Source organism: Dama dama, chromosome 1 (genome assembly GCF_033118175.1).
Source record: "Dama dama isolate Ldn47 chromosome 1, ASM3311817v1, whole genome shotgun sequence".
NCBI lineage: Eukaryota > Metazoa > Chordata > Mammalia > Artiodactyla > Cervidae > Dama > Dama dama.
The window spans coordinates 45,821,144-45,834,247 of NC_083681.1; the positions used below are offsets into that span (position 1 = coordinate 45,821,144).

General features: G+C 41.2%; 1 protein-coding gene across 1 annotated transcript in view; it reads right to left on the minus strand.

Annotated features, from left to right (window-relative positions):
- NLRP14 (NLR family pyrin domain containing 14) overlaps positions 1-12,766 on the minus strand; it is a 35,390-nt gene extending 22,624 nt beyond the window's left edge. The window contains exons 1-5 of the mRNA XM_061134855.1: positions 12,475-12,766; positions 10,758-10,829; positions 5,321-6,917; positions 3,043-3,207; positions 229-396 (exon numbers count right to left, since the gene is read on the minus strand). Of these exons, the coding sequence (XP_060990838.1) occupies positions 229-396; positions 3,043-3,207; positions 5,321-6,917; positions 10,758-10,829; positions 12,475-12,766 (2,294 nt within the window). The remainder of the gene's footprint in view (positions 1-228; positions 397-3,042; positions 3,208-5,320; positions 6,918-10,757; positions 10,830-12,474) is intronic.
- Positions 12,767-13,104: the final 338 nt, after the last annotated feature.

The window sequence follows — 13,104 nt, forward strand, 5'->3', positions numbered from 1 at the left end:
GATGGAGACACAGAGAACTATACAATGAGGGAGTTCTGTGGGGGAGGTGGGAGGAGTTGTAAGTCCTGTCAGGAGGAAAGAAGCCTGAATCTGTTAATCCCTGCTATTTCGTATCAGGAAAGTAAATTTAAGTTAGCCCAAAGAATAGCAAGTCCAAGCTGTTAAGAGTCTATTTGGACAGACAAAAGTCTCAATTATAAACACACACACACACAACTCATGACTTACCTTAGATTCTGTAGTTTACAGTCTGGGTGTTTCAAGGCGTCACATAATGACTTCGCTCCATTATCCCCTATATCACTCCCCTTCAGGTCAAGATGTATCAGATTCTGATTATGAGTCAAAGAACTAGCAATACCCTGACAGACGTCAGGGAAAGAAGTAAATCTCAACCTTCAGAGGAAAAAATACACAGGAGAGATTACATCATCATCTCTGTCCCTGATTACAACATCCTTTTCTTTTCAAGCCCAGCTCTTAGGTACTGTCTAACTATTTCTGCCATCTCTTATCTGACACCAGGTTTCTCATATTCCAGGTCAAGATCATCCACCCAGGATTCAGCATGCTGCCTAGGGAAAAGACCAGGTTATGACTTAGATGTCCATTCTATCCTGACAACCAATACTCTCAATTTTTTTTTAACCTTGAAGGAAAAGAAGGTGTAACCTAAGGAAAGCAGAAGAGGGTTTTTTTTTTTTTTAAACTCTTTAGTCTCAGGAACAATGATCAAATATTATTGGGGCTATTCCAAATATTGCAGTTACAACATTAACTCACAACATTAATCCTTTATTTAAATAAGCCAATGTGAGTTCACAGTTAATATCAACTTTTTGATATGCATAATTAGCAAAACACAGTTTTTCAAAATATTTCCTGTCATCCCATGGGCTTTGTTAGGTGTAGAAAGAGAGACAGCTGAAAGCAAAATATGAAGTAAGTTAAATCAGCCAGTTTTTAAATTTCCATCTCCTAACTTTGTCAGACTTCAGACTGGGTCCTCTAGTGCCACTGCTGGCCCCAAATGCCCAGTATGGTCATACTTCTCACTAACTGTTCAGAAACCTCTGTGATATCATCTCCCTTCCCTTTTGCAGATAACTCACCCTTCGCCCTCACCCCCCATCCAGCCAAGCACACCAAAAGAATAAAGCTTTATACCCATTTAGAGTGCTAGGTATCATCATATAGTAAAGGTGCCCAATGCACTCACTAAACGTAAGTTGAAAGTACAATCCCCTTGTCAGGAAAAAGGGATTTGAGTAAGTAAGATGACACTAAGGTGAGAAAGACTGAGAGCCGTCTTCATGGTGGTGTCCACCGTAAGAGACTCTCACATTCTAAAAGAAGAAGCCATTTAATCCCAGAGAAGACATTGCATGCTGTGTTGCCTCAGTTGTGTCTGACTCTTTGCGACCCCTTGGACTGAAGCCCAGCAGGCTCCCCTGTCCATGGGATTCTCCAGGCAAGAATACTGGAATGGGTTGTCATGCCCTCCTTCAGGGGATCTTCCCGACCCAGGGATCAAACCCAGGGCTCTTACATCTCCTGCTTTGGCAGGCAGGTTCTTTACCACTGGCACCAACTGGGAAGCCCCAGTATTAGCTGATGTTGAGATTTGTGTTGGTGGCATCCAGTGAAGGGACACTGTGGGGGAGATGAGGGCAGGTAAGTGAAAAGGGCTAAACTACTCTATCATCACATATGGGCAAATGTCAACAACATTTATAAATATATGCAAGACCAGACTTCATCTACTTACTTAAGATTCTAAGGGAAATATTTAGAGGGAAGCCTGTTTCCCGAAAAAAGAAAACTTATCTCCAGTGCTAATGGAAACAACAAGTCTCAATTATTTGTTCAGCATTCACTACATATTACTGAGCACCAATCAAGCCTTGGGCACGTTGATGGGCATTGAATACAGAAAAAAATAGGATCAGTTCCAGCTCCTGGTGGAGCCAACAGACAAGAGAGTGAGATGTGAACAAGCAAATGTAAAAAAGTGGTAAGGTATCTAAAATCAAATGAAGATCTAAAAATTTTGAAAAGCAAATAGCAAATGTTAGCAAGGATGAGGAGCAGCTGGAACGCATACACGATGTAGGCAAGATTATAAAATGGTAAAACCACTTTGAAGAACTACCTGGGAACTTTTTAAAAAGTTAAATATATATCTATGAGCTAACAATTCCATCCCTAGGTATTAGCCCAAGAGGTAAGAACATGTCATAAAAAAGGTTGATACAAAATATTCATAGAAGCCTTATTCATAACAGCCATAAACTGGAAACAATCCAGAGATCCATTAACAAGAAAATGAGTAAGCAAGTTGTAGTATATCATTACAAGGGAATGCTAATCAGTAATTAAAAGAAATGAATGATTGAAACATGCAATAACATGAATTTCAAAAAACATTTTGTTGAACAAAATAAGATGAACACAAGAAACACATACTGTATGAATCAATCTAAAATGAGTTCCAAGAACAGACAAAGCTAATATACAGTCATAGAGGTCAGAAAGTGGTTGCCTTTAGGACAGGACAGAGTGAGAGAAATAGAGAAAAGACTACATGGAAACTTCACGAGGTGAGGGAATTATACTCTATCTTGTTTTGGGTATTTGTTACAAAGGCATCTGCAACTGTCAAAACCTAGTGAACTGAACACTTAACATCTGTGCGTTATACTGAATGGGGAAAAAATAGTACGTTCTGGAACTTGTCTTTGAAAATGCTTTGTTGACCTGCCTAGAATGCCTTAGTTCTATATTCCTCTTTATCTAGAAAATTCCTAATCAAGCCTCAAAAACCCAGGTCAACCACTTCTACGCTCTGTGCAGTTTTCCCCAGAAAAAGTTACTTATGCTCCCACAACTCCAGATGTTTCCATAGTTGGTGTTCTTAGAGTATTTTATGCAGTAGATTTTAATTTCTGTTTACTACTGGTTCCCTCTTATAAGTAGGAGTGGGAGGTGGGATAAAGAAAGAAAGTAGAATAACTCCGTTACATTTTCTCACACCAGACTTACAGTAGTTTTTGTAGTTTACAGTTTGGGTGCCTTAGTTCTTGATTAAAAATCCTCATTGCTAATTCATCAAGGTTGCTGTGACACAAGATCACTTCTCTCAAGTGTTCATTTGTATGAAGCACAGAACAGAGGTCTTGCCACCAATGAAAAACATGACTGCCAGCCCTTTGCCTAAATGATTAGAAAAAGAAAAGACCAACAAATCTGTTTCAGCTCAGGCAACTCTCAGAAGATGGTACTGAGTCAAAGCAAGCATCCTTTGCTACTCAGTTATGAGTAACTCAAAGGAGTGGTTGGAATGTGGAGTCTATATACCTCAATTACTAGAGGAAAGGCAGAGGGAGAAAGGGCACTTATAGGAAAACAAATGACTTTTTGGTAAGGTAAATGGGCCCCTTGGAGGAGAGACTGAAGACATGATGGTGATAATAATGTCTGAGTGTGGTTCCAACTGCTGTTTTCACAGATACAAGATTAGAGTTACTCTGGGGAGGGGATTTAAAAAGCTAATTTAAAAAGCTGAGATCTTTTGGAAGGCTCTGCTTTTAAGCAAGTAAGGAATTCTGGGAACTCAAATGCCTTCAATTCAAAATAATTCCTATGTAAAAACTGCATATTTGGAAATGCAATACAGTGATCCACTTCACTACTCAATAAATATTGGTTTCCCCAGGCCTTGCTTAAATTGGGATGAATGACATCACAGAGGGGTGGTCTCTACATCACTCGGGGTCTTATATTTGAGAAAACTTAAAATTGAGATTGAGGTGGTAAATCCTTCATTCAGACATTCAAGTGCTTACTGCATACTATGTATAAAATGGTGAACAAGACAGAGATCCCACTCTTGTGAGGTTTACAATGTAGTTATGTCATAAAATAGGCTGAGGTCACCTGTAATGTCTCTTAAAAAAACACGGGATTCTCAGTCTCTTATTTTCACAGCAGTGGCAACTCTAGAATCAGATAACACTATAACATAGACGAGGGGAAAGTAGCACAAAGACTAGCAACACAGTTTCTAAAATTCCTTCCTAATACTTATTATTAGGCATAAAATACATTCTGATGTTCTGGGTTCAATCATGTCTTCTATAAGTAAAACTATGAAGTCAGCATTAAGAAAACTGACTGCAGGTGATTACTCACAACTCCCTAAGGACAGGGAAGGCCATAGCATCCCAGCCTACAATTCCTACTCCCACAGTTCCAAGAGAAATGAAATGCATGTTCTAATAAGAGGAATACATTTGTATGTAATGGCAACGAGAAAACTTGGGTAAAGTTGGAAAACCAAGTACCTATAATCAGATGTGTAACCTCAATCAAGTTATGTTCCTTCTTGGTACCTTAGTTTTTTACAAGTAAAACGGAAATAATAGCATCTACGTAGGATTGTTGGAGACTAAATGACTGGGACTTAGAGGCATATTGGGTATGTGTTAAGCAAATGTTAGCTATTATTTGATCTGCGCTTGAATAACTGATAACTGTACTCTAAGTTTCTGGGTGAACTTCTCTGAATCTCAGTTTTATAATCTTAAAAATAATTTGAGATATGGTTTTGACCAGCATTAACCTGGACAACATGTTAAATATTCTGTGATTATATAGCTGTGTATCACATAGTAAGCCCTCAAACAATTAAATCTGGAACTGCAACCATAGTTGAAGAGAGTTAGAAAAAGTAACTTGAGAAAGGAGAGAGGGTAAAATAATATGCATAAAATGCTAAAGGTGCATTTAGTCTTTCAAAACATTCCTTCAGCACCTACTATTTCTTATAGTGTTATGGGTGTTAAAGGTCTAAATCTTTCATGCAAAGGCCAAACTATATCAAGGTAATAGGGAAGGTGAATGAGGTCAGTAAAGTGAAACAGCCCAGACAAATGACCTATGTTCAGCAAGAAATTCCTGGTCCCTATTTTTTAAAAAAGAATATATTACAGTGGATGGACATTAGCACTGTGCTGCCTCCCTGAGAACTGAAACACTCATTCCCTAGTTGCTGGGAGCTCTCAGCCCAGTGCTTCTCTGGGGATCGCCCTCAGGCCAAGATAGCAACTGCAGGCGCATTTTTGCCCATTCCTCACCAGTAGCTGTGACTGGTCAACAGGGGGTTTCAGTGCCTGGCCTCCTTGTCTCAAGGTGGGACAATGCTGAAAGGTTATCCTGGCTCTGGGACCTCAGTTAAACAACTCATCCCCTCCTTCTGACAACATCTACGTCCTTCACTCCCTTGCAGGGCACTTCCAGGGAACTGACCTAACCCACTTACCAAGTTTCAGGTGGGAAGCTTGAGCTTAACATCTTCTTCTCAAATACCTCAGTTACCATCAGCTTCATGGTCCGTAAACACTGGCAGTGCTTCAGGCAGAATGAAGATAAAGGCAAATGGATTTCCTCATAAATATTAATGACAACCTTTTGGAAATATTTCATTGCCTGGCTTACAAATACATCATCTTGAGTCTCATACAAGTGGAAAAACAACTCCAGAAAAACCAGGTGTGATGGAAGCTGTTCACTGTTTCCCAGTGTTTCCATCCACTGAAGTATTGTCCATTTCACCTCCAGTGACATTGTACAGTTAAAAGTTTCCTCCAGTTGTTTCATTCGATCTTCATTCAAAAGGCCAAACAAAAAGCATTTCATCTGTAGCAAATGGGGATCTTTATAACTGCTGCTTTCAAGCACCAGCTCCAAATTGTCAAAAGACTGAAGGGAATCATCCCTGGTGTTCCAACTGCCTGGCAACATATAGAACATTGCTGCAAAAAACTCCTGAATGTGTAAGTGGGTGAACACATAGCAGTTTTCATACTCTGTGTCCTTTTGAAGAATATTTGTGTCTAGGAAAATTGAAACATCAGATTTCACTAGCCCATGTCTTCTGAGATTTTCCTTGTAAAATACATATGTCATAGTCCATACTCCTTTGGCAGCCAAGTGGCACAGGCTCCTCAGTTGGGTTTGGCTGGGTAAACCAGGAAAGCTTCTATCTACTTGTGTCAACAAGTTAGAGATATAGCAGGCAAACAGAGAAGTGGTTGTCTTGCAAGTCAGCGTGATATCACCACCCTTTTCCATTTGCTGCTCCAGACAATTACAAACGACCCAGCACACTGCAGGGACTTTGCACATGTTAAAAAGCATCACATTGTTCCGTAGGGAACTGAATACTTGCAAGGCCCAACTCTGGTCTTCAAAAAACTGGTAAATATATTCCTGTCTTGCATCCTCAGACATACCTAGTAACTGTATAGAATGCTGATTCTTCAACAAAGGCCTTAGTTTCTTCCAAGCTGTGAGTTTTGTCGTCACCAACAAGGATGACTCGGGGAGCATCACTTTTCTCAGCAAACTACTCATGAGGAAGGACACAGGGTGCACTTGGGTCCAGTCTGCACACAGCACAAACTCAGGTTCCTCAAAGGCAAAGTTCAGCTCATCAAAACTATCAATAATAAAAAGAAGACTACTTGGCTGGGACATAATCCTTTCAATGGGACCTTCTGTGCTGGGCCAGTCCTTTGACAGCAACTGAACAAAGCTTCTCTCTCTCAACTGGTTAATTTCTCTCGCATTGAGATAAAAAACATAGGTAAATTTCTGCTGGTAGAGGTTGCCCTGTGCCCAATCTAACATCATCATTCTCACCAAAGTTGTTTTGCCTATTCCAGCAGCCCCTTGAAGGACCACCGTCTGTGGCTGCTCTTCAGTTCCAACATCTTCATCAAACAAACGTTCCAACAATTCTCGGCCTTCTTGAGCAATTTCATGACAGAAATTTTCACATTTCCCAAGCAAATGGTTCTTATCTAACATGATGCGAAATTTTTCCCTTATTTGAATTCTGTATTCTGCTCCATCACCTAAGTCAGTTAGAAGGGAGATTGACAAAAAAAAAAAAAAGATACACATTATCAAAATTAATTCTATGATTTGCAATGTTAAGAATATTGGACATAGAGTAGGAGTGATATAGGCTGAAATCAAAGCACAGCTGGTTTAGATGAGAAAGGAATGTAAATAAAACAAAAATATTCCTGTGGGTTTAAAACTCACATTATAAATTGTGAAAAAAAAAGAATTGACAATGCAGAAATTTATGATGGAAAATAAAAATTAGGTTCATTCCAGAAGCATTTTTTCTTCTTTGTACTTCTATAGAGGAAAAAAAAAATGGTATGTATGGAGAACAGAGCCATTCTCCACATAAAAAGAGAACATAGGCAACAACTAACAATAACAGCCAGAGAGGATCTGAAGACAGACCTGAATCTATAGATCAAAGTGATCTGCTTTATACAGATAAAACATTAATGGGCATGAACAGTTGCAAACACGTTTCTCAAGGAGCAGGAGGGTTGAGGCCCACACTGAGCTTCTCAGCCCTGGGGTCCTGCCCTAGGAACATGAGCCCATGGAACATTTGGCTTTGAAGACAGCAGGGTTTACTTTCAGGAGAGCCAGAAAGGCTGTGAGAAACACAGACTCTGCTCTTAAAGGGCACACACAAAATCTCACATGTTGAGACCCAGAGTAGAAGCAGTAATATGAAAGGAACTTGAGTAAGTAGCTGATCTTGGAGAGCCTCCCAGAGAGGCAGAAGGCACCTAGGACTTATCCTCACAGCACTGACAGCAGCCACTTTGGGAGTTGATTCTACCAGGAAAACACGGGTGCTGTCAAGAGCCATTTTGGAATCCTTCCCCTAGTTCATTGGCACCAGGACCCAGCCATGTCCACCAGCTAGTCAGCACTAGTCCCTGGGGCCCTACCCACCAGCAGGGAGACACCAGCTCCAAGATATCTTAGGCTCCTCAGTCAGCTTCCCCGGAATCCAACCCAACCACCAGTGGGCCAGCAGTGGCCCTGGAATCTGGCCTCATCTACCAGCTGTAGGACCCCCAGGCCACAGCCAAACCTGGATCTGCCCATCAGTGGGTCAGCACTAGCCCTGGAACCCCCCAGAGCTCCGCAGCTGGTCACCTCTGGATCTGGCTCCACCCAACAACAGACCAGCCAGTCCTGGCACCCCTGTACTCCCAAAGCCAGGCACTTGTGATCTGGCCCTACCCACCACCAGGTCATCCCAGACTGTGCAACCAGTCACAACATGCCCCAACCCCACCCAATGGCAGGTCAACAATCAGCTCTGGCAAACCTGGGCCTGAACCCAGCCCCACTCACCAGTGGGACAGCACCCGGACAGGGATTCCCCAGGCCATGCAGCCAGCTCCTCTGAGATCAGTTCCACCAGCAGCCAGCAGCCTCTGCACTAGGCAGGGCCTAGCAACCAACTGGACCAGGGGCCAGCCATGCCTACCAGTGTGTCCACAGTAGCCAGCCCTGCCACAACAGAAGGGCCCATGGGACCCACACAGGGGCCACCCCCAGAGCATATGGCTCTGCCGACCAGGGGGAAGTGTGCTGCTGGGCCTCGTAGGACAGACCTACCTAATACATAGAAACAGATACAAACACAGGGGGCTAGACAATGTGCTACTAAACAACCAATGGATCACTGAAGAAATCAAAGAGGAAATCGAAAAATACCTAGAAATAAATGAAAATGAAACCACAATGATCCAAATCCTACGGGCTACAGCAAAAGCAGTTCTAAGAGGGAAGTTGACAGCAATAAAATCTTACCTCAGGAAACAAGAAAAATCACAAATAAACAACCTAACCTTACACCTAAAGCTAGAGAAAGAAAAACAAACAAGTCTAAAAATAGAAGAAGGAAATAAATCATAAAGATTAGAGCAGAAATAAATGAAACAGAGATAAAGAAAACTATAGCAAAGATCAGTGAAACTAAAAGCTGGCTCTTTGAAAAGATTACACAAAATTGATAAACATGTAGACAGACTCGCCAAGAAAAAAAAGGGAGCGAGCTCAAATCAATCAAATTAGAAATGAAAAAGAAGAAATTACAAGGGACACCACAGAAATAGAAAGGGTAATAAGACTACCACAAGAAACTACATACCAATAAAATGGACAACGTGGAAGAAATGAACAAATTCTTAGAAAGAAACAATCTCCCAAGATTGAACCAGGAATAAATAAAAAACATGAACAGACCAATCACAAGTACTGAAATTGAAACTGTGGATCATAACAAAAGTCCAGGACCGTGGCTTCACAGGTAAATTCCATCAAACATTTAGAGAAGACTTAACATCCACCCTTCTGAAACAATTCCAAAAAATTTCAGAGGAAGTAATACTTCCAAACTCATTCTATGAGGCCACCATTACCTTGATACCAAAATCAGACAAAGATCCCACAGAAAATTACAGGCCAATATCACCATTGAGCATAGATGTAAAAACCCTCAACAAAACACTAGCAATCCAAATTCAACAACACATTAAAAGGATCATACACCATGATCAAGTGGGATTTATCCCCAAGGAGAGATCAGTATCTGCAAATCAATAAGTGTGAGACACTGCATTAACAAATCATAAAAATCATACAATCATTTAAATAGATGCCGAAAAAGCTTCTGACAAAATTCATATCCATTTAGGATAAAAACTCTCCAGAAAGTGAAGATGACTATATCACCCAAGGCAACCTACAGATTCAATGCAATCTCAATCTGAATACTAATGGGATTTCTTCCTCCATACATTCTCTCAGAACATAGTATATTTCTCATTCACAGCACATATCTCAAGCTGGAATTACTTTAATTTTTTAAAGTATATCATTCTTTTCTTTGTTCTACTAAGGTCTTCACTACAAACATCTAACAAAGTTCAGATCCCACTAAATTATCCTTATTTCTCCCTCAAGGGAAGGTATGGTATTAGAAGTCAGATATTTTTATGGCATAACCTCTCAGACACTGCTGCACTTTTTAAAAATCAGGGTTACAAGGATAATCTACTTTCTTTGTAATACTTTATCTATCTTCCGAATTTTAAAAAGTAAATTTCTATGGAGGTAGAATCTCGTTTTCCTAAATTTACAGCTCGTTAAACCACAAAAATAAACTTCTTTATATTGTGTAAGAAATCACGGCCCAAGCAGGAACTTATCTTCAGAATCATTTAATACAATAGGAAATTTTTATTTATTAGTTCTTGGAACAAAGTAGGCTCTCAATTATTTTTGAATGAAATAATGCAGCCCATTGAAAAGCAGCATAGCTGAGTTAAGAACAAAGGCTTCTCACATGGTCCCATTTTCTCTGTATTATACTTCAATTGATAGAAACTGGGATTCAGCTTATACAGAATTCAAAACAAAGCAGGGAGGCTGGAAATGGTATTGAATTCGGACTAAGAAAACCTGGCCCTTGAAATTATATTTTATGTGGATTAGTCGGTCACCATCCTGGAACTCAATTACAGCATCATTTTGAACAGAAGAGAAGAGATGCAACAAGCCAAATTGTCCCTGCCAACTCTTATGAACTGTTCAGTGCTTAAAACAAGATATCAAGATACCTTTGTTCATCAGACTATCAATTGTGACAAAGTCATTTCTAAAGACTCTGAATTAACATGGTCCTGTGTCTGATTTTGTCCAGAGAGCTAGTTTTGTCAATTCTTTCTGAATGATAATCACTGAGCAGGTAGTATATCGTAAGAAATTAGCAAGAGTTGAACAAAAGTCCCCTGAGAGATAATCTTCCCCCATTATGCTTCAAAAGCTCAAACCTCCCAAATCTGACAAAGAGTGCACCTACTTACCCAGCACTGCTTCCTGATCACCCTGTACCTCACTGGCCTTGGTGTCCTCTGGTCTCACGGTCTGGGCTGTCCCTGCAACAGGTTCCAAAAGGAACATGAGATTTACAAAAAAAAGAATTTGCTAATGGCCACACAGGGGCCAGAATTTTCCTCAGTGGTCCAATTCTGGGATCATCTGGATTTAAGAAACTAGAGCCGACTGACTCCACGAGCTTAGCTGACGGAAAAGTGATGCGCTGTGAACACTGAAGCAGGACACTTCTTGCCATGCCTCCCACCCTGTCACTCTGAGGCAAGTGGTCTAGTCTAAGCCTGTTTCCTTGTCTGTACTAACCTCATAGGGATGTGGTGAGGCTCAAAAGAAATAATGGACATACATTTTGGAGCTGTAAAGCCTTAAATGTGAGCAAGGAATTTTAGATGTCTACAGTATTTCACACCTGGGAATGACAAAAAATAGTTTTTATGTCCCTTAATATTTTTTTTTTGCCCATTCCTCATATTTCAGCAAAGATTTAAGGTCATATTTGAGTATTCGCTTCAGTCGTGTCTGACTCTGTGCGACCATAGACGGCAGCCCACCAGGCTCCCCCGTTCCTGGGATTCTCCAGGCAAGAACACTGGAGTGGGGTGCCATTTCCTTCTCCAATGCATGAAAGTGAAAAGTGAAAGTGAAGTAGCTCAGTCGTGTCTGACTCTTAGCGACCCCATGGACTGCAGCCTACCAGGTTACTCTGTCCATGGGATTTTCCAGGCAAGAGTACTGGAGTGGGGTGCCATTGCCTTCTCCATCTTAAAATTTAGGCTAACCTAGTGGTCATGTATGGATGTGAGAGCTGGACTATAAAAAAAGCTGAGCACCAAAGAATTGATGCTTTTGAACTGCGGTGTTGGAGAAGACTCTTGAGAGTCCCTTGGACTGCAAGGAGATCCAACCAGTTCATCCTAAAGGAGATCAGTCCTGGGTATTCATTGGAAGGACTGACGCTGAAGCTGAAACTCCAATACTTTGGCCACCTCATGTGAAGAGTTGACTCATTGGAAAAGACCCTGATGCTAGGAGGGATTGGCGGCAGGAGGAGAAGAGGACGACAGAGGATGAGATGGCTGTATGGCATCACCGACTCGATGGACATAAGTTTGAGTAAACTCCGGGAGTTGGTGATGGAGGAGGGCTGGCGTGCTGCGATTCCTGGGGTTGCAAAGAGTCGGACATGACTGAGCGACTGAAATGAACTGAACTGAATTACTTTATTTGTAGTTTAGGCAAAGGAACACTAGATGGGGCAATTCTTTCTAATCACTCTGTTCTTTTAATCATTCTAATCGGTAACAGATGGACAAATTACTGCCAATTAAGGAGCCATACTCTGGAGAAGGGCATGGCAATCCACTCCAGAATTCTTGCCTGGAGAACCCCATGGACAGAGGAGCCTGGCAGGCTACAGTCCATGGGATTGACAGAGTTGGACACGACTAAAGCGACTTAGCGTTAGCATATCCTAAGGAGCCATACTGAACAACAGTACTCAAAACTCTTTAGCCTTTTAGTGCTCCTCAAATGATCCCACAAACTCCCATATATACCTGAGCACCATGGAACTTGTGTACCAGAGAATGGTCTGGACTTCATTCCCAAGGCTCTTTCACAGAATCAGTGGGCTTCAGGAAGCACCACCTTCTCCCCACCCCCAGGTATGTCTCCGGTATCACTCACAGTTGATCTCTGCTTTTGCCCTCTCACACAGATCCTTCAGGTTCATCTTGCCAAAGATACTGAGAGCCACCTCCCAGGCTTGCTCTCCTGGATAATACTTGCTCATCAAGTCAGCCAAATCCTTCCGCTTGGCCTTCTTCACTTCAGACCAGGGTATCCTGCCGGACCTGGGTTGCAGGGTCTCATTCTTTAGAAGTGACTTGAATCTAATTAATTCCTCTCTGTTTAGCTCCTCTAAATACAATAGCAGCCCAAAATCAGAAAAGAAGGAGGAAGACGACAAATGCGTCATCTTGTCTATGGATTGATATTCAAGCTTCAGTGGGAAAAGATAATCCAAAGAACATGGGATAACTGAGACCTGTGGAAAAGTAAGATTAGAGAATGAAATACCTCTAAAAACACAGACTAATTCAACAAACTTATTGAAGCCCACTGTTTCAGGCTCAGTATTAACCTCCTGTCCACTATAATATATTTTCTATCATAAAAGCATTTCTCTAATTATGTTTCTTCCACCTTCCCCAGAGTTGCTCCCAGCCCCATGTTAATGAGCTGTAAGAAATCAAGGAAGGCAATCCATCTCTCATTACTCTTCTGCAAAGCAAGGACATCAGAACCAATCTCAGA